The 22,166-nt window shown below is 49.2% G+C and overlaps 1 protein-coding gene across 1 annotated transcript in view; it reads left to right on the forward strand.

Moving 5' to 3' along the window:
• Nucleotides 1–22,166, forward strand: part of EIF2B3 (eukaryotic translation initiation factor 2B subunit gamma) — a 114,508-nt gene that overhangs the window by 66,984 nt on the left and 25,358 nt on the right. Inside the window, exons 6-9 of the mRNA XM_006015791.3 lie at nucleotides 12,551–12,681; nucleotides 14,147–14,340; nucleotides 18,070–18,147; nucleotides 20,067–20,215. Of these exons, the coding sequence (XP_006015853.1) occupies nucleotides 12,551–12,681; nucleotides 14,147–14,340; nucleotides 18,070–18,147; nucleotides 20,067–20,215 (552 nt within the window). The remainder of the gene's footprint in view (nucleotides 1–12,550; nucleotides 12,682–14,146; nucleotides 14,341–18,069; nucleotides 18,148–20,066; nucleotides 20,216–22,166) is intronic.

The following is a 22,166-nucleotide window of genomic DNA, read 5'->3' on the forward strand; positions in this document are numbered from 1 at the left end:
TCTAGCCCCAGCCCTCTTTCCTGCCTATGCAGGGAGTTCGACTCGATGATCTATTGAGGTCCCTTCCGACCCTAACATCTATGAATCTATTAGACCAGCTGAGAAATTGCAAAAAAATGATCTTTTTCTACAAGCTTTCAGGCTCACAGGCCCTTCATCAGGCTCAGGGAAAGTTAAAAATGGTAAAAAGTCTTCATATGTAAGAAATAAACTTCATTTTTGCACAGAGGAAGCAGAAGCTGGAAATCTCTTCCTCTGGGTCCATGAGAGTGTCTTTGTGGAGCATACAAAAAACTAGAACTCTTGGTTCCAAAATGATACCTTTCAGACCAACACGGCTACCAAGTACACCCCTGAAACATGGAAGATGCCGAATTTTAGCCAATTTTGGATTTTAATCTTCATTGCAGAACATCAAGGAAGGTTTTTTTGCCTCCCTGCTACCATCTGACACCTTCATGGAAGGAATTCTACCTGTTCTACACATCAAAGAGCTACTCAACACAGCTCACAAAGACACTCTCATGGACCCAGAGGGACAGCCTTCCATCTTCAGCTCCCTCTGAGCAAAAATGAAGTTTATTTCCTACCTATGGGGACTTTTTACCATCTTGTACCATCTACACTTTTCCCAGAGCCTGACAAAGGGACTTTGATCCCGAAAGCTTGCAGAAAAGGACAGTTTTCTTGCCATTTTCCAGTTGGTCTAATAAAAGGTATAATTTTGGAACCAAGAGTTCTAGTTTTTTGTATGTCTTAGCTGCAAAACGAACCCATGTCCAGCCATGCAGTTTGGTCTTGCAGCCTGGTCTAATTCAGGCAGCTTCTGTGGCGCTGGCAAAAGTCGTCTGCTTAGCGCACAAATAGCCACATGCCAAATTCAAGCAGGGAGGGGCTGGAACATATCAACTGCTGGGAAATAATTTTTCAGAAGGAAAAACAGAAGGACTTTCCCTGAACCTCGCTCTTGGAAATGGCAGGAACATTTTGGGTGAAACTTTCTGGAAGATCCAGCTACTGGCGAACACCTGGTGTGGGAAATTTCAGCCTAGACAGTGGAAGTTTGGCAAAACTTCTAAGCAAATGAAACCAAGATCTAATAATATTCAGGACTGGGCAGCCCCACTACCTGCAACAAAGATACGCTGCGATTTAGGGCAGCTTGTCCAGAAAGCAGGTGCCTTCAGCTGCCCTCAAGCATTTGCCTGCATGTCATTCACTGCTGTAAGTGAACGGCGCATGATTTGTAGTCACAGATGTGGTAATTGCATGTGCAAATGTGGTGAACATTTGGCCTTGGTTTTCTGATCTGTCAGGCTCTGGCATTTGTGTAGAAGTGGTGCCCACCGTTGCCAAAAATGTGCCTCACTTGCCCACTGCAGCACTTCTACTTTGTGGTGCCCTTTCATGGCCAAAGCCAGGTGTCACCTTTTTGTTGCCCCCTTTTTCAAAGCCACGTGCATTATTTGAACCTGACACTTTGAGGCCGTTTGGTGTGGGCAGATCCTCCCCTTCCAGTGCTTAGCCCCTGGATCTGCACCACTGCCACGTGGCAGGGAGCGCTGGCTTCTGGCACTAGCCGGGCCCAGTAGAGCCGCGGCACGGGGCACCTCTGGTAGAGCAAGAGCATGGTTCCTCTGCAAGGTCTGTCGTGGAGGCGGCAGATGTGATAGCAGCACAAGTGTTGGGGGGAAATTCGTGTTCATCACCCATAAATGTGCCCTGTTCTCCATGGAGCTCTCTGCCCTGCCACTCCCCCCGGGCCTTGATGGAGCCCAGGGGAGATGATTTGGAGCCAATAAGAAGGATTAGTTCCTCCCCAGATCAGGAGGAGATTCCTTCCTCCCTCCTTCTCAGTGCTCAGGACCTAACTGGAGCCACCCAAAGTGCGGAGCTAATCTCGTTTGCAGCCATGCTTGTCCTGAAAGTCCCCGCCTGATCTGTTTGCTCAGCTTTAATGAAGCTGAGCCTTGCCTCCTGCTAAATAGGAGCCAGCAAGCAGTGCAAGGTCGCAGAGCCCTGCCCCAACGCTCCCGTCCGCCTGCCCTGGGGGACCTGCAGGTCGGCCAGCACCAGGGGCATTCTCCTCAGGCAAGAAACCAGGCTTCTCGCTCTAGGGTCTGTGCTTGGACTAGGGGAGGGTGAAATAGGACCTCTGTCACCTCTCGTCCAGAGAAAGAATTAGGGGTAACCCAGGGAGCCTGGACCTTTTCAGGTTGAGGCACGACTGGAGCTCTCAGTTGGTTGGCTGTGGGATGCTGCAGGCAGAGACTTCTGCCAGTTTAAGTTAAGGTGCTGCCCAGATTAAATCAGCAGGTTTGTTCTTTTCCCCCTCTAAATGCCTCTTTATCATTCAGACTGTCACCTGGCAAGGGCAGCTGGCTGTGGGGGGAGGTCTGGCAGACCAAACCCCCCTGGCTTGGTGGTCTTTGTACGGCTGCCTGAAAGATGACTTAAAAACAGAACCTGCTCTGTGAATACCTGGGAGCAAACATGTGTCTGCCGCATGGCTGGAACCGTCTCCTCTCTGCACTTATCCTGAATACCTTCCTTGTGATTCAGGCGGGTAAACCAGCAAGCAGCTCCTGCAGGAAGGGCGCTATAAGGTGGGGAAGCTGTAAAATGCAACTCCCCAACTAAGCGAACCCCTCCATCCCCCACCACTTTGGGTGTGCAATCAATTACGGTGTGAAATGTGAATTCATCTTTTCCACCATGCCTCGCAGATCAGACACAGCTCTGCATGCCCTGAGCTGGGCAGGACTGGGCTTTGCTAGTATTGCTCTCATCCTCTATAGCAGCAGCACCTTATCCCTCCCTCATACCAATCCGGTGCACTTGTGCAACCTTCCTGAAACAAAAACGGGAATCTCACAACTCTCCAAGCCAGATCTGAGCGAATCGCACTCTACGGAAGCTGGTCCGGGACAAACGTACCTGCCGCTCGGTGGTGGAAAGCCCTGAAGCAGGTCTCCAGTGCCTGGGCAGGGCTGGTTTATCTCTATGGATGGGTCACAGATACTTGGCTTTGAGAAGTCGACGCACCATATTTGAAACGGGAGCTGTGCTGACTCAGTGTGATTGGTCAGCAGTCACATGACACGCAGCTGTGTGATTGGCCGCTGGCGTGCACGTTTGGGTGTATGTTACAATCCTGCCTCTGTGGATCCTTGTACACGTGATGCTGAACTAGGTTTTCCATGGCCTTTTGTGTCAGAACTGCTCAGATCCTTTGATGATAGAAGTGGCCAGTGACTTCCGTGGAACCACTCTTGTTTACACCAAGTGAAGCCCTGGCCCTTTGCTTCCATCCGTGGAAAGTGAATGCATAAAGGCTGTGGAAATGGCCAAAGCAGAGTTATCACAGCGCACAGCACATGGGGTTATTATTTTGTACCCGGCCCTCCTTCGTGTGATTACCAGTCAGGTGGAGCTTGGTCCTGCTGTGAGCGTTTAGACTGTTTTTTCGAGTCAGTCTTGCTTCTCTCTCTCCCATGCGCTTTATCTGGTATATCTTCTGGACAGGATTCCCCCAAGAATGCCAGCCTCATTGCAAACATTGTTCTTCTCCAGACAGAGCTATGTGCACGTCGGATGTGATCTCTGAATGGGAATGGTCCACATACTCCAGCCAGACATTCCTCACTTGATGAGACCATCCCCTACTTGTGACGTCGCAGCATATTTCTCCTGCAGTGAGAAATTTAACAGCCTCACATTTTCCTCTCAGCTCATCTGAATTTTTTCACTATTAGAATTAAAAGCTGACAGCATTTTTTCCGTTTTTCTCCATAAGAGCTAACTTGGAACATGGCTTCCAGCTTGGTTTGCTTCCACCTCAGATCCATTGCTGACCGATGCACCTGAAATAACTCTGCTCTTCTCCTTTTAGGGTTGACTTTGGTTCTGGAAAATTGTAACAACTTGTCTGTTTTTTTTCCCTTTTAAGGATTTTTTTCTAAAACTGTTTTGTTTTGCCCTATCGCTTAATTTATGGAGAAGTGTCAAACTTCACTGCTCCCCAGTAGGATAGCAGGGACATGAATAGAGATCTCTGTCCTATTGTCAGAGAATTAAAGACTACCAGAAAGTGCGTCACTGCGGGAAAGTTTAACCTTCCACTTATATATTGGAGAATAAATGCTATTGAAATACTGGGGAGGCCTACATATTGCTCAGTGTGATAGATGACCTGTCACTATCCACCAACAAGAGGCCATGATATTTTGGCTTTTGGTAAATCATGAAGAAGTTATATAGAAGATAGGAATATCACATGGGAGGACCTGGATGACTTCAAGGGCTGGAGCAGTAGAAGGGGGTTGAAATTTAATAGTACAAAGTGCACAACTGCACGTTTTAGGACTTACTCTCATGACCTGGGAGCTCATGAGTTGCACGAACCATAGCAGGAGAAAGGCTTGGGTGGATTAGTTGGACCACCAACACTGAGGTGTCTGAGAAGGGCAAGAATGATGCTGCCGTGTGTCACAAGGAAGTATCAGTGCCATTACAGAAGGGAAGTATTACTGCCATTCGGGAAGACCCTGGGGAGCCTTCCCCCAAGGACGGCGTGTCTGGTTCTGGTCACCTGCATTCAAGAACCGTTCATTCAGACTGGAGCAGGTCCAGAGAAGGGTTGCTGGAGCCGTCAGAGCGGAGAGCCTGTCTCAGTAGAAGACACTAGTGGACTAACTTGTTCAGCCCAGTCAAGTGAAGGCTGAGAGAGGATAAAACGGAAGTGGCTTTTGGAGCTTCTTGAAGGTCATGGGGATATATTTGACTTCATTGTAGAACTGCAGTTATCTAACGAGACAATAATACTTGCAGTAAATATCCACTTCAAAATATAGCAATCTAATGTTAGAGCTCGCAGTCCAGCTTACAGTGCACAGTCCACAAATACTTTTTAAGGTGTATGTTATGTGCATGTCTAAATCGAGGAAGAATGCTTGGTATTTGAAAGCTTGTGTAACTCTATCCCAAGTATGTAGTTGATCCAATAAAAAATGTCTCTCTAAGAAATCCTTGCATCTTGCATAATTCCTGGACCATCACGGCCACAGCATCACTCTAATCCCATCCAAATCTATCATAAGTTTGCATAATACATCAGTTTGATGTGGGGACGTCCACGCAGCAGGTGCATTCTGTGCGGCATCATTTCAGGATGTCTCTCATGCATAATTCACAAAGTGAGCGTAGCCCCAGAGATGCTTCGTAAGACTGTACGGCCGAGATACAGATGGCCACGAAGGCGGGGGTGAGTGCTGGCAGGGAGTCGCACTTGGTGCAGGTGGGCTTGATCTGGAAGAATGAGATGCTGTCTGGGAAGGGAAGAGATCCCTCCCTGCGCTGCTGGAGAGGCCTGCCAAGCTCCCTGGGTGGCCGTCGGAGGCTTGCACAGAGGAGGAACTGAAAAAACTCCAAATGTATTGGCAACCATAGGCAAAAGAAGAGTTAACTTGGAATCACTGGTGTTCCTGGTAATTCTCATGGGCTGAGTTAAGGCTCCTTGGTTAGTATTTTATACTTTCAAAGGATCTGGGTTTCTAGCTGAGAGACCCTTACTGCTATCTGTGAGTAGGGCGCCACATTAATCTAAAGCTGCTGTGCACATTTCCTTGTGTAGCCTCTGATTTATGTAGTCTGTCAGGTGCATCTCTGCCCTGCCTTCTTTACTGCAACAGTTTGTTTTCAGAGAAACACTCTGAAGGGTGGTTTGGTCCAAGTAAATGCTGGGAACGTCATTGCTCCTCTAAGTAAATCCAGACCTTGGAATAAATCCAGTAAATTCAGTCCACATCCCTTTCAGGCTGACATCTGTTAGCATCCCTGCCTGACTTCCTTTGACCTTCTTGTATCACCCAGCTTCTGAGCTTTGGGAGGCCGTCCAAGGCCAGGAGCCTCCAGCTGGGCAGGTATCAACATGGTGGCCGTAGACAGTGTCCCATACGGTGTTCCAGGCACAGGCTCCGTTACAAACTCTGGGAAGAGGAGCGCACCAGAAATGCAGGCGCATGGTGTTTTCTTTCATTAGGGCATTTCTCAAAGTTCCCTTTGTGAATTTTTAGCACAAAGTTCGGATTTTTAGCATCAGTTATAATGATAATAATAAACGATGCTGACAAAGATCCTGATGAGCAGGAGGTTTGGGGAAGCTCAATTTGTGCATCAAAAATCTTAGTAGTAAACCAGGAACAAACAGCGATAACCTTTCTTATGATGCTGTGGGGTCGTGGGTTAAGCCCGAGCAACTACCTTTTAATGTATTGGCCTGCTGGGCTGTTTTGCAGTTGTTCTTTTGAAATGGTTCAAACCGGTCTGGGGCTCCAAGAGAACAAGTAGAGGAGAGGGAGAAAGGAGTAGTCCTGTAGCTGAACGCAATACAAAAAAAGACCCGGCTGCTTAATTTGGGGTCCTTGTTTTCCCCTCCTCCTTCGGCGGCCCGCATCTGCTTACTCCACATTCTTAGCATGTCTCAGAAACGCCAGTGTTTTTAGCTGTGAATCGGGGAGGGGAAGGGAAAAGAGCTTGTAATTGCTTCTTCCATTGTGCTCGTTAAAACCACATTGTGGGAAATGGACCCAAACATCGTCTTTTAAGTGGTGTTGAGTCTGAGGCAGGTGGTATTAACTCCAGGCTGCTTTAACTCTTCTCATATCTCTTCCCTGTTTTCTCAAGGAAGGCTGCCTGGCACGGATATATGGTCAGGGCTGTTGGCCCGCCTCCTGCATTGACATTTTTATTTGGTCCATGATATAAATATCATTTCCCTAATCCCCCTTGCCCTGGTTTTGTTTTGTCTTGTCTTCAAAGTGAGTTGACTTTTTTTTCTTGGGGGCGGGGAAGGGAGGAGAGAAGAGATGGGAACTGTGGCTGGCTGCTCTGCTTTGGAGCATTAGAAGCTGGGAAAAAAGGTCTCAGAGTAACTGTTGTTTCTTTCTTTGTATTCACATGGAAATTTTTAATCTCCATCAAAGGATCAAGAGAAAATAACGTTGAGATCCAACAAGAGAGCTCCCAGCTTACATGGAATTTTTAAACGTTATCTGGCTTTATCCCTTAAACGATGAGAGCCATGAACTGTGTACCTACAGGGTTCATAATTAACTTTTCTCTCTTTCCCCCCACCCCCTCTCTCTTCCCCCCTCCCTCTCTTTCCTTTACATCTTTATTATCCTGTGTAAATATGCAAACTTCCTTCTGGCCGATGCTATAATAATCTGTAGCAGGCATTTGGCTGCATGTATGCATTTAATAAACCAGAAGCTCCAGTTTGAGATATGGTGCCGTATTCTACATTTGATGTGAATCTGGAGTATGTCCAGTGGAGTCGATGTTATTGCTCTGGTAACGCATCAGAATGTGACCCGCTGCGTGCTCACGGCGGTGCAAGAGCAAAGGTTAGCGTGTAAAAGGGAGATCAGGGACAAAACTAGGTAAAAAAACCACACTAATAAACTGCTGCTGTGTGGTTGTGGATCACAAACATTGTCTGCACCTGTGGAAGTGGCTGGTCCTGCTAATAATGATTCCAAGCGAGACCCCCGTCGGGAGCCCGTGGCAAAGGCTGACCGATTTCACAGGTGGGTGCCACCAACAATGGCACATTTCACGCACCATCCCGGATTAATAAAAAAGGGGGGGATATTAAAATGCTAATACTCATTAATGCTGCTTTCCAGTGTTTAACTTGCAATGTGGAAGATAAACGTGAACGACAGCCGGTAAATGGGGCTGACACTGGTTAGAAACATCTCAAGCAAGCGAGAAATAGCGCAAGGAAATCAAAGCTGTGGGCGCCTCCATGCTTGCTGCGGGTCAAGCCAAACAGCACCGTCTTAGCATCTCGACTCGATGCGTTTGTGAGGCAGTAATGCACTGAACAGCGTGTTTGAATAGTCAAGAGGGTTTGCAAGGTTTTGAATGGTGCTAACGGGCATTGTGTGGCTCTGGATGCCTCTTCCAGGTGGCACCGGAAACCAAGGCTCTGCTCCACTGCATTTAACAAACTCTTCTTAAACACAGTGGTGAGCAGGAATCCATTTCCATCTAGGTGATTGCTTTCTGCTTCTTTAAATCCACCAGCTGCTTCAGTTGGCTCCTTTGTTCCTTCCTTCCTGAGGTCTCAGCTGCCAGGGCCCATCCCGAAGGTGGCGGCGCTCTGGCGCTGAGTTGAAGCTGTTCATCTCAGATGCGTGTGCATGTGAGCGTATACAATGCAAAATCGTGGTACCCAAACAACTTAATTCTGCCCAGCCGCAGACTCTGAGTCAAACCGCAGGGGAAAGTTGTGCACAGTTCATATCTGCATAATGTTGCTGGAGAGTAATTGCTGCTCCATCCCACCATTCCCCAGAGGCCACAATGCCTCTTTTTGTAGAAACCTGAACTCTGCCCTGCACTGGCACCCTGCGAAAGACGCCCACTGACGATTCAGGCTTTCTTGTGGGTGGGGAGGCCACGCTCAGTGACTTTAGAGGCCCATTCAGGTTTTTTTCTTTGCTCGCGGTGTCACTGTAGGGCAGAAGTGCAGTTGTTTTGATGCCTTTAAATATGCATGTCCATCATGGAGCACATCTGGATGTGTGTAAGTGAAGGCGAAGCTGTGGATTTCCTGTATTTATAACACCTTGGTTGTGGGATAATTACCAAGCCCTGCAGTGGAGCGTCCTTGACCTGTCTCTCAACCCATGCTCCAGCCCAGCTCATGTCTTATAAGAAGTTTGCACTTGGCCTGTTCCAAATCCCACGTGCCTTTTGGATCGTGCTCTGCCCCGTGCATCCCACTCAGCTTCGCTCTTCCTTGTGTCTGTCCCCCGCTTCCCTACATTTCCTCCTCCGTGTCACCCTCTGCCATCGCTTAAGCTGCCGGTGGAGCAGATCTCCTGCTTTGGCAAAGCCCAGTAGGATTAAGAGTCATTTTGCTGCTGTTTTTTGTACCTGAACATTTATCAGACTCGACCTCTTTGGAAATGCACCCCCTTTCTCATAGTTTTTGGTGGGACTGGAGCCACCCAGGTATTCGAATATTTATTTTGCTCCCTCTCTGCACTCGATAGAGTCACAGATCTGGAAATCTTTGCAGTTGCATTAAGACCATGATGAAAGCCAGAGAGTAGAAACACTCACAAAATACAGTCCTAGGAAACAGAAGGTGGGGACTTCACTTAGCATTTGGGAGCAGCCGTCAGGTACTCCTTAGAAGCAGGTAGGTCGTTCATCCTGGTTTTCTTTTCGGCATCAGAGCACGGTTGTGCAGACTTGGCTTTTGGCTGGGTTTTTGTTTTCAGGCATTGCTCTTCACTTCTTCAGCCTAGAGGTACTCGTGTCTTATTCCAGCTTTCCTTCTCAGTGCTTGATTTGGCAAGATCGAGAGCCCGGGAGCTGTAGTGACGGGCCTGGTTTAAGAACCTGGCTGGAATAGGAAACTCTTTTCCCCAAGTTTTGCAAGTTTGCCCTTTCTTTTCCTGCCCTTTGCATCAGTGCTTGTAGCTCTTCCATGAGACTTTGCTGTAAGAACATTTTGAATAGACTATGTGGAAACCTTTTCCTTTCTGTTCCCTGGATGGCGGGGCAGGCCAGCCCACTCCTTCCCAGACTTCTGCTCATTTTTTCCTCCTGGAGAAGGTTATTCAAACTTAATCCTTCTGTCTTCCTTCTTCCTCTCGGCTCCAGCCAGATGTTTGTTTGCCACTCTCGTCATCAGCCTCTCAAATAACATTCTCACGCCGTCACTTTGAATAGGCACATTTGCAAAACCTGTCAAGGGAAATTCCCCAATCTTTATCACTGAACGCCTCACTGCTAATATTTTAACACCTCCCCAAAGCAAATTCCCTGTAACAGTGGTGTATAAATCCTACTTAAGCTGCCAGCAAAGATAGACATCCACCCTGGTTTCTTTTCCAAGAGGGGGTGGGTGACATTTTATAGATGACCCTGAGAGTTTCCCCCACCTTTTGACTGAGGAATGTGGAGAGCCACTCGAGAGTTGTGGGAAGCCTGGAAGAGTTGGCCAGGAAGGAGTAAGACATCGCAAACCAGGCACAGTTTTGTCTTTCCCCATTTCCCCCTCTTTCATTTCCTACTCCGTTGTGTTGTTCTCTACATCAGGCTGGTTAAGACACTGCCAAATACTTGGATATTTTATAGGTAACGGATCCCGTAAATGCCATGGGCGGCCTCCGAGGGAAACACGTGATTGTCGGTTTTGGACAGCGTGTAAAACCTAAGCAGGAAATGGTGGCTGAATGGCACAGCTGCAGGCAAACATTTTAAGCTAGTAAACTGCCCGTGTGCACACCCACACGTATGTCCGAGTGCAGCCAGCAGAGCCGGGGCACAGGGAGCCTGTAAACGGTTAGCGGTGAGAGATTTTGTGATTAAAGAACCAAGAGTTTTCCTTCTGTCGTTCCTGAAATACGGCTTCCTCCACATGACATGTCATTATGTGATTTTGGAGATTAAGGACAGATTGCAAATGAAAGCATATGGGCTCTAAAAAAAAGAGCGATAAAGATCAAAGGGTTCGATCAGGGATGGTCAGACCGTGTGCGCTATCAAAAGATGACAGGGCAGGCTGTCATAAGCTCTGCTTTCCAGCCACTCTTGTCAGACGACCAGGGAAGTATCACGTTTGGTTTCCATGAAAGATTGGAGCTCAAATCTGAATGTTCCCTACTTTTGAGATGAAGATTATTTGGTCCTTGGGTCCTTTCTGGCTTCCCACATCTCAAATGAGACAAGCGCAGGATTATTCTGTGTTGTGTTTCGGGTTTTCTGCTGCTGCCCTTGAGATTCCTCTCTGCTGTCTCCTAGGTGGCCCTGTCCAAACAGAATATGTTCCTGACATTCGTCCTACCAATTGCCTCCTTTAGTTTAATCCAGAGCTGACTTCGGATTTTACGCCATGCACTACTCAAAGCAAGTCCTCTCTTTGCTCGGTATCTGCATCCCTGTGTTGCTTATTGATTTCCGCAGCTGTCATCTCTGAACCAAGCTGCATGTGTTGAATTTTGCATTGGTTTCCTAAATGGTTTTCCCAGCCTTGACTTTCATTTTGTTTCAGCCTTGTGAATTAGTTGATGTTTTATTAAAATAACGGAGCAGTAAAACTGTTTAGACGACATTACCTTTCATGCATTTTTATTCTCACTTTTTATTGCAAACTCAAGCAATCTTCCCACATTAAGTATTCAATAAAACATTAGACTTACGAGCTCCTGGTGCAGCAGTTATGGGCATCCGTATTCACGAGAGTGGAGGAGGAGCAGTCTTCATGTGCAATATAAGAACAGAAATGAAAGGAAGGATTATCCAGGGGGTAGTGTACTTGCTAGGGGGTTGGACACAGCATGTGCACACCGGTATAAACAAGAAGGAAAGTGATGCTGAGAGCCCCCCAGACGGCTCTGATTCACATGCATTCAGTGCAGAAGTCGGGGGTAAAACTACAGCAGCCCTGTAGGTATTGTATGTCTGCAGCTATCCTGGCGCAGCCCTTTGCTCCCCTGATATCTCGAGGCTAGTACTCCCACCATAAGAGCTAGCATTAGCAGCTGTCTGTGGCTGCTCTGGCTCTGAAGCAGCTTACGTTGGTGTAAAAAAAACAGTTTAAATTACACCATGTAAGTGGGTCGTGTCTGGACTCTAGGACTTAAGGAGATCACAGATTTCTTGCATGACCTTTGCAAGCCACGTGGCCCCTCTGTGCCTTGGGTCCCCCCATCCGAATAAAGGACAGATAGTCCTCCCTTACTTCACGGTAGCAGAGGAGGGGGGAGGCAAATATGTTAAAAGGCCCTGAGGTGCCATGTGTGTACATAGACCCATTGCCCACGACAGCCTTTACGTTGGCTGTGCGAGTTGGGTTGGGGCCCTTCGAAGAGCCTGCACCTCTCGTTCCAAAACTTGTTAAAATAGGCAGTAACTTTGCAGGGTCAGATCACGAGTGTGCAAATGCTCTTCGGGGCCTCAGGCATGCAGGAGAACAGGACGTCTCTCGGTTTATTGTTCATTCTTTCCATTGAGCGTTTTCACGTATTACTGAACGTTCAGCTCCTGGAGAAGTAGCTCCTCTTGTTTTCCACTGAGAGGGATGCTGCGGTGGATGCTGGATTCCCTGTGTTCCCCACACCTTTTGTGAACTTTTACAGCTACGTCAGATGGGTTTCCAACATTGACAGCGTGGCCCAGTGGTACTTAGCAGTCACGCTGCACATGTTCAGTGGTAAAATTAGACTGCACAGAGTCAGGGTGTAGGAAACTCTGTTGGAAACCAGGGACTCAGCTGTGGAGGCCGGAGGGTTCTTTACTCCAGATCCCTCAAAGAAATCTGTCTCCCTTCTAGACTCTTAACACAATAAGAGAGCACCAGGTTAATGGGTGAGAGCTTGGTATCCCTTGCACTCAAGCAGCTGACATTGATTTGTGGTGAAGCAAAACACCTGCTAAATGTCTGATCTTCTCTTCTGTGACAAAATGAAAGGGACACCAGCTTTCAGCAGCTGCGGGCTTCACTTGTGGGTTTTTCCCCCCCCACCAGGTCAATCACATCTATCCGGAGTGAACTGGTTCCATATCTTGTGAGGAAACAATTCTCCTGTCCCACATCATCACAGCAGGAACAAGACAACAAAGAGCAGGACCAAAAGAGAAGGGAGCCAAAGTCGTTAGGTGAGTGCAAGTATCCTCAGACTTCCTGTGGGTTTGGGCTGTTCCTGTGCCAGTTGTCATAAAATCATAGGAATTGAGGGTGGGAACAGAGCTCAGGAGATCACATCTAGTCCAACCCCCTGCTCCAAGCAGGACCAGCCCCAATTACATCATCCCAGCCAGGGCTATATTGAGCCAGGTCTTAAAAACCTCTAAGGATGGAGACTCCACCACCTCTCTGGGTAACCTGTTCCAGTGCTTCCCCACCCTCCTAGTGAGAGAGTTTCTCCTAGTATCCAACCTCAACTTCCCTTGCTGCAGCGTGAGCCCATTGCTCCTTGTGCTGTCATCTGCCCCCACTGAGAACAGCCCAGCTCCATCCTCTGCAACCACCTGGCTGGAGCCCAGAGGCAGCAGGTACTTTGACCTGTAAAGCAGAAATTTGCAGCTAGTCCTAGAGTAGATGTTTCACACCATCCCTTCAGATGTCCGTCCCCAGCTCAGAAAGCTGCTACGAAGAAGCCAGGTTGTCCCATCCGAGTCTCCCAGTTAGCAAAGCTGATGGATCCCTGTGGCCAAACACACTGTTTTTGCCCGTATTTAAAGCACACCCAGCACACACTGGACTGTGGTAGAGGAGGTTGCCCCAAGTGAACTGCTCGGTGCCCTCAGCTCCAAAGCAAGCTGGGAAATCCTGATCCCTGGGACAGAGGATTTAAAGGCCAGTAAAAAGCTGATCCCAGCTCCCCAGTCTCTGACCAAACAGTCTTTAAATCCTATTGAACCGCATGACTTATGAGTGTGCCTGTAAGAAAGAATGAAGGTCTCATTCAGTAATTGCCCCACATGCACAGAGCCCCCATCCAAGTCAATTCATGCAAAGAGCTTGAAGCTCAGCACGGGGTTGTCTGCATGACTGTTAGCCAGCCCTTTATCTGCCCTATATCCCAGGGCAAGGGCAGGGACAAGCGGGCACACTCCCCATGCTCTTGTTTTTGCAGATGTGAGCTACAGGATTGGGAACAGACTGACATCCAGCCATCCCAGGGTAGAGTACACAGCAGGGAGAACTGATGGCACCTCACCCCTGCCCTAGGATGGAAGTGGACAGATTCGGTCTACACCAGCCCCATTTACATGGGCGGTGATTTCCTCTCTGCTTCATACCAGTGTAATTCTCCACTGGATTGGGCAGAGTCCCCCTGGGTTGTGGTTTTGTATTATTTGTCTGCTCCTTCTTGATACCGATGTAATGCTGATTGCAGCGCTATAAGCATTCCCTCTGTCCTTGTCCTCATGTCTCCTATCTGTAAAATGGGAATAAGCAGTTACCACCAGGTGGCAAAAAATCAAGTAGTGACTACAAAGTGGTGGTGAGTGCCATAGGTGTATCCTCTGCTGGGGGCACTACTAAAGCCCCATCTCTAGTGCCCTGCTGTACAAAGCATCGCTTTGAGCCCCTTCTAAGCATGTGCATCTTCTACAGACATTTACAGTTTCATGAAGGAGGAGGAGAGTTTGCTGAAATTTGCTCTCAGTAAAACCTGCTGGAATGATCACCAAGGAGATCTGAATGAAGCCTTCCACATGGGGAGAGTGCGTTGCTACGTCCATGTCATGAAGGAGGGGCTGTGTTTCCGTGTCAACACTCTTGGGCTGTACATTGAAGCTAACAGACAGGTACAGACAAATGTGAACGCTGTACGTGGGTCGGGGGTTGTCCATAGGCAGGCTCAGCCCTTCTTTGGGAAAGACTGCGAGTATCTTGTAGCCAGCCAAGCATAGGACCCTTTTTTCTCAGTGGAGTGGGACTTGAGGCTAGAAACCAAAAGAAGCAAGATCAATTCATGCTGACTTGCTGTGCACAAAGCACCAAGCCACTCTGCCCCTCTCTTGTATCTGTATTGCAGGGTGGTGAGCCCCACAAGTCTCCTTGCCAGGGGAGGGTGGTGAAGAGGAGGAGGATTTTGGAGGGGAGCCGGCAGCAAGCCTCATCTTTAGGCTGCCCAATGCTCTCCTTTATAAATTAACTACTACTCAAGCAGACATCGGTGTCTGCATGACCCCACTGACAGGGCTTGGTACCACTGTCCTAGCTCTCCTCTGCATGGATGGGGCCTCATAAAATGAAGAGTCCGCAAGAAGAGCTGGAGGGATAGCATTGCATTGTCCCCTGTGGCTTTCACGTTGCTGAGATAGCCAGTGCTGCTTGTGTCTCCTCCCTTTCCCTGCCACATGAGAGGTCTCCACCGGCAGGACTGGACCACTGAACACAGCTCAGGGAGGCTGGAGAGGGCTGTGGGCAGGGGGGAGATGCTGCAGCAGGAGAAATCAGGCCTGGCGAAGGACGAGAGTTAGAGGGGGACTCATAGGAGAGGCTTGTCCTGTGCCCGTGGTGCTCTGGCTGTATGGCTGGGCCCATGAATGCAAGTCCGGGTTGGGAGCAGGGCCCCAGGAGCTCTGTGTTTCCAGCCTGGGGCTGAAGGGAAGAGGAGGGAGGGGCGGTTGTGGCATCTGTGGTGGAGCTCAGACATAATGAGAGGTTTGTTTTGCAGGGGGAGGCCCAAGAGACGAGAGAAGAGCAGGGGCTGGGCAGTGCTGCTGGCAGGGGCAGGGAGGGAGGCACAAGTGGCCAAAGGGTTAAGGGAGAGCTCGCAAGGGAGGGTGCACGTGTCCTTGGCAGCCGCGTCTTCAGCCCAGCCGCCTTGAGCTGAGCCAGTCAGGCTCCATGTGGGTTTGGTTTTTTTAACCTAAATAGTGTGCATGTTGGTCAGTGCTGGAAACGTGTCTGCTCCTGGGTGGTACATGGAGTTCATGCTTTGAGTTTGTGCCGGGGCCTTCCATCTTGGCCGTTCTCCTTGAGTTTGTAACTTCCCCAGAATTATAACATTTTGGAGGAAACTATGCAGATGTAAAACACATAACAGCTTTAACGAGGAGCTGGAGAAAGGAGTTCTTATTCCCAGTCCCTCTGTGTCTCGTTTCTCTCACCAACCCAGGGAAAGACGCACGTTTCACGGGAGCTGCAGCGGTTCACCTCGGCTGGGTTGGTCACCTCCAAAGACTCTGAGTCCTGGTTGTTTTCGTCCTAGCCCGGGTCCTAGTCTCTTGTTTGGTGCTTTGATGCCCAGGCAATGGTGCCTTAAGAAAGCAGGCTCCTGCGGTATTAGCCATACAGGGCAACAGCCCTCGCAGCAAGGGAAGGCTGTACTTGCACCGTCAGCTCCCAGCTGCGTTTCTCGGTCCTGCTGCCTGTGTGTGGGCAGGTGAGTTCGGGAGGGAGTTCAAATAGCTTCCTTGCAAGATGAATTAAATTCAAACATATCTGCAACCTTGCCTTGACCCAGACACTCCCTCGAACTCCTGCCCCTTCTCTAACCTTTCCTTTCAGAGCAAAATGCTGGAAGTAGTCGCCTTCTCTGGTCACCCCTCACACGGCTGAGTCCTAGCCTGCTTTCAGGCCAGGCTCTGCTCTAGCTGTAGCTGACAAACTGTGTTTAATCATGATCGCCGTCTCTTTTCTGCTGGTGAAAGCTGCTTCTCCTTCCTCATTTTCCAGACCTCTGAGCCAAGTGTGACCCTGTGAACTATTCCAGCCTACTTCAGATCCTTTCTTTGGACCGTTTGGTTCCCCAGCTGTGTCAGGGCAATGGCAGCAACCTTGGGGAAAGCTACAGCCATCAGAGTCCTATCACCTGGCCTGGCAACTTGGCATCTTTTCCTCAGGACTGCACCTTATTCTTTCATTTCTTTAAAAAAATTCATGTCCTAAAGGGCATTCGGTGCCCAGAAGCTTGTACAACATCTCTCCCCACTCTGCAGTTGGTTGAATAAACAATATCACCAAAATACTCCCGTGCTTCTTGCATAGACCTTGTGGTAGCAGGCATCCCGCAGGGGCTGAAGAGTTAACAGACGTGGCCGGTGGTGGCAGCTCTGAAAAAGGTGTGAATTTACCCATCCATCTCTGCCATGTTAACTGAAAGACCAATGGCTCAGTGGTGACTGCCTCTCTGCTGACCGCACAAGAGGAGAGGGCTCTTCCAATGATGAATACTTGCAGATCTTAAGACTGGTGTCTTGCTTTTGAGACCACATGGATTTTTCCCCCTTTTATCTGATCCCTGCTCTCTGTGAGCTCTGCTTCAGGAGGTTCATTCATCGGCACTTTGCTCTTTCTGTCTCTCGTCTCCTCTTCATGGAGGACACGCTCGAGATGAGACCTGATTGCGTCTTCGGAGGGACCGTCCTCATGATTCCTCTCTGCCTGCCTCAGCCAAGTGCGCATATGGCCTTTCTGGTTTCCTTCTGCTTGAAAGAGGCACGAGCATCCTACAACACCCCCTCCCACCTGTCCTGTCTCAACATGACATTGGCCTCTCCCTTGCCTCGAATTCTCCTCCTACCCCTTGTCCCCAGCCTGCCTCACGCACGTGCCACCCTGCCATCACTGCACCTGGGCAGCATTGCCTCTGGGCACGTTCCAGGACTGCACCTGGGCTGATTGTACCCGGCCTGGCACTTCCCTTCCAGGGTCTGCGCCCCCCCGCATCCAACTGCAGCAGGTGCAGGGCGCGCCAGCCTGCTCTTTCCAGCTGAACAAGAAGAATGACTGCATTATCCCATCCTTCCACAGTGCTGGCTTCCCATTCATTTCAAGAGCCGGCTCAAAATTGCTCTCCATGGACTTGTTTTCTGGCTAGTTCATGGACCTTGTCTCTCTCTATTACCTTCTTTGCTTTGTCTGCTTATCTAACACCTGCCTTCTCTCTGTCAAGTTCATTTGTGAGCTTTTTCCTCCACGGTGCTCTGCCATCTGGAACAGCCACTTCATCAACTTGAGGTTTTTTTCCCCCCCTCAAGCATCTGAACTATTTCTGCTCCCCGGTCTCTGCTTCATCCAGCGACTCTGCAAGTGAACGCTTCAGTTCAGTCATCCTCATGTGTCAGCGAGCTCTGTTTTGTAATAGATACAGCTGAGGGCCGACTGCCCTGTGTTAGCTCAGCTGAGAGGCAGGGTGGGCGGAACCTGCCTCCATACTTCCATGGAGTGCAGATGGTAACCTACCACACACTTGTTGCAACGTTTAATTGCAGGTGAAAAACTGTGTCTGCTGTCAGCAAGATTATTTACAGTGCGTCTTCAGTTGTGCGGAAAGAAAAGCCGCTGTGGATTTCCCTGAGAACATAAGAGCTGGCATTGCCTAGGGCTGAGTAGGTCTATTTAGCCCAGTGGCCTGTGTCACGCTGCAGCAGAGAGCAGATCCTTAGGGAGAGGGTAAACAGGGCTCATCCAGAATTTCCCCACGCGCACACTCCTCTCGCACTGTGGATTCTGTGCGTTTACCTGTGTAACACATGGATGCAGCTTTATCTTGTTAATTGGAGTGGTGGATTCTCTTTTTCCAGGTTCCCAAGATGTTGCCTCTCCTGTGCCCTGATGAACATCTGGTCCATGCATCTGCTGAAGTCACTAACAAAGTCATGGTGAGTGACCAATCCTCTCCCTTCCCACATTCATGCTGAATGGCGGGGCAGCTCTTATGTGTTATAAACACGGGTGAGGTCTAAGCGAATGCAGAACGAGCTCCTTGTGTTCTCTCCTTTAGCTGAGAACGGTTGATTGTTACCAAGTGGGACAGAGGAGTGCAAAACGCACGTGGCACAACCCAGAGCATTGCATGTCCTCACCCACCCGTTCCCACCTTTCCATCTGTGTTCATTATGTTCATTACAAAACATTTGGGACTTTTAATTAAAGCTCCACCTAAGATGCCCCATCAGCTGTTGCAGGCTTCGTTTCTCCAGGGAGTGGTAAGCTGGTAGGCCAGTGGTACTAGGAGCCAGTTGGCTTTCCCAAGCCCAGCAGGATTCAGCATTCAGTGCTGGCTCTTCGCTGCGGTATCCCAGCCTTCAACCCCCTTTCTCTGGGGCCCGTTGTGTGTGTGTCACCTGCATGGGTGATGATTTCTTACTTTGCACAAGGTGCACCAGCTCTGCTGGTGTAGATAAGGCTATTTACAGTACAAGCAGTGCTGTAATGGGTGAGACCCATGCTCCATCTAGCCCAGGGTCCTGTCTGTAACAGTGGCAGGAGTGGATGCTATAAAGGGAGAGCAGCGAGCCAAGAATACCTAGAGTGATCTATTCTCTGTTCATTACCCTATTACTGGCACCTACCATTTTTGGTTTCAAGATGCCGGAGTTTATATCTGACTATTCTGCTTAACAGCTGTTAATGAATTTTTTGTCCATGAATTTGCCTAGTCCCCTTTTGAACCTGGCTCTGCTCTCTGCCTCTACAAACTCCCGTGGCAATGAGTTCCACAAGTTACCTACGTGCTGCTTAAAAAAGGACATCTTCTTGTTAGTTTTAAACCCTCCTCCTGCTAATTTCAGCAGGTGCCCCCTCATTCTTACCTTCTAGGACTTGGTGGAGAACAGTTCCCTGCTCTCTTTGTCCACACCCTGCACCTAAGTGCTTGCCTTTGTGTTTGAGAATGATGTGGTTGGACCCAAGGACTGGAACCTAGCTGAGGAGGGGGATCTTGGGGGACCCGGCCAGTTCTCTATTCAGGGAACGGTAACAAGGCTTTGAAGTCTGGGCCCGAAGGCTGTTGAACCAGGTAGCTCCATGTCCCTGACTCCTGGGTATCCCTGGCTCTAAGATGTTCCCTGTGGCATGTAGGCAATCAGGGTCTTGCTGCTTGAGTGTCCCAGGAGGAGTGTTTGATCCTTCTTCCCCGCTCGGTTTCCATCCATATCTAACGTGTGTTTGCTCCACGGCTGCCTGTTTCAACACCCACATTATTCTTTTAAATCTGCAACCTACAGATCATAGCATATGTGTCTTGGGTGTGTTCACCAAGCATCATTTGCATGTAATTGCTTCTTTGAGGCACACTTGACCTCCAAGACTGCATAGAAAGGGTAGGATCCTTTCTGTTCAGGAGCAAGATATTTAACCATCAGAGCGTGATTTCAAGTGTAGCTCTCATTGATGTGCTAAACCTTTTGCATTCTCTCATGGGCTTGCCATAGGTCTTCCACAGAATCACCACATAGCCCTGTGTTCAGAGGTGAGATCTTTGCTCTACTTGTTTTATGCTTTCAAAGTACCCAAAATTCGTAAGCATGCTTTAGACTGAGAAAACATTAAAAGCCTTTGGGCAGTTGAATATTGACATTTTCCAACCTTGAATGTGCAAAGTACTTTGAAGCAGCAACTGTCAAGTAGGCATAATTTTTAAAAGGCCTGACACCAGCATACAATGTGAATTACTCACGGCACGTGGAGATCGGGCTGGCTGCTTGTGTTAGAAGGGTGTAAGAAGAACAGTGGCTGGGCGGTAACTTAGTTTACAGCTGGGGTGGTTTGACCAGTTTTCTGCTCTTCTCTTCTCTAGGTCGGCTTGGACAGCATCATTGGTTCATCTACCCAAGTAGGAGAGGAGACATTCATTAAACGCTCCACTATTGGCAGCTCATGCACCATAAAAGACAAAGTTAAAATCACCAACTGCATCATCATGAACTCTGTCACTATTGAGGAAGGGTAGGTCGCTCTGTATCTTGCTCTCCCAAGCTTGCTTTTTCCCTCCCTGGAAAGGCTCTGGGATGCTGGCTGGGGCAGGCACATGTCTCATCTCCTGTGGAACCTCGGAGTGAAGCAGAAGTAAGTCTTGTATAGCATGGAGGGTAGCTGATGCCAAGGGAGAGATTTAATGGGAGGTTTCAAAATGGGGAGGAGAGCATAACATGTTCATAAACATTGTATTGCGAGTCAAGCAGATGGACCAAGTTGAGGCGTCTGTGCGAGCTCGTACAGCCTCCTTCCACCCTGAACTGCTGATCTGAACAGGCCAGTTCCTGAGTAGATCTAAGAGTTTTGGTATCAATGTCTGCATGCTTTAAAGCAGGGGTGAGCAGTTATTTGGGCAAGAGAGCTACTTAACGAGTTTTAGTGAGCTGCTGAGAGCCGGCATGGGTGCAGAGATGCCAACTGATCCTATCCAGCCACTGCCAGGAGCCTGAGGAGGTTGGGCTCTGTCGCAGCCAGGGCCAGGCCAGGCCGGGCTGTGCAGTGTGCAGACTCCTCCGCCCCGCTGCGTCCATTCCCCCACCTTCTCCCCCTACCCCCAGCTTTCTGTTCTGCACAGTCCCGGCAGCCAGGCCCTCACAGGACAAGGCACAGTGCAGCACACCAAGTAGTCGTCCCACCTGCCCACCAGAATGAGTCGCTGCAGGTAAGTCAGGGGCAGCTGCCCTGGGCAAAGCCCTCTCCCCCATGGCTGGCACAGACTTACCTCCTAGCGGCACCATGGCAGCAGAAGTTTATTGCCCCGACGGATGGGCGGCTACTCAGCGCACTGCATCGCACCCTGTTCCTTGCGGACCTGGCTGCCAGCAGCCAGGATGCCAGGACTTCACAGCCACAGTGACAACAGGAAGGCAGGAGGGTGGCAAAGGAGTCTGTGCACTGCCCAGCTCGGCCCTAGCTGCAGCAGAGCGAAGCAGCATGGGGTGTAGCCCTCCCTTCTCAAACTCACAGCCTCCATTGACGGGCCAGATAGGATCAATTGGCAGGCCGGATATGGCCCGCAAGCCATATTTTGCCCACCCCTACTTTAAAGTTACCCATTTAAAACATTTCACATTGCCCATTGCCTTTGAACGCTGAGAGTTTTCATGAAAAGCCTTGTTCTCTGAGGCTTTTTCAATATCTGTTGGACTCTACTTCAGCAGTACAGTGGCTGAAAAACAGAGCAAATGAGTTAGCTTGCCCCAGCAAAGATCCTTTATCCATTTGAGGGTCGGTGCGCGTGCGTGCGTGTGTGTGTGTGGAGCTAAAGAAAAGGCAGCCACAAAACCCATCACAGTGTTACTTAAAGTTCAAACATGAGACCTCTTGCCTAGGGGACAAGGCAAAGAAAAGCTTGTCTTCTGCCCAAGGCCAGAGAGACTTGGCACCCCGCAAAGAGGAGAACAGGAATAACTGAAACTTTTCTGCAACCGGTTAATCTTTCATGCCTCGTTGCCTCTTCCCAAACCTGGCCGTTCTGTCGTGATTTACGGAACCCAGCCAGCATTTGCTCCGTAAGAGGATTAAATTTTCAGATCAGAAGAACAAGCTTCCAGTCATCAAATGATTCCCTAGATAGTTTCCTCTGCCAGTACACATTCAGGGACTCATGTCTGTGCATGAGCAGCTGAGAGGGGAGATCTGGGCTCTTCTGAACATAGTTTGCTATTAGGCATATTGTATTTAGGGAGGATTTTGCTCCTTCTGATCTCTACGGTACATTTGTCATGCACGCAACTGATGTTTACTCCCCTCACATGCTACGGAGGCATCCCTCCTGCTGCCCGTCTCTAAGAGTAGGAGAAAGGACCTACCTGTAACTGTTGGTCTCTGAATGTCCCCACCTCCCCATATGAGCTGGCTTCCTGTGGGTGTCCGTGCAAAGGAAACTGGTGATTAAAGTCTGCACAAGCCTTTATAAATT

The sequence above is a fragment of the Alligator sinensis genome, unplaced genomic scaffold (genome assembly GCF_000455745.1).
Source record: "Alligator sinensis unplaced genomic scaffold, ASM45574v1 scaffold781_1, whole genome shotgun sequence".
Classification (NCBI taxonomy): domain Eukaryota; kingdom Metazoa; phylum Chordata; order Crocodylia; family Alligatoridae; genus Alligator; species Alligator sinensis.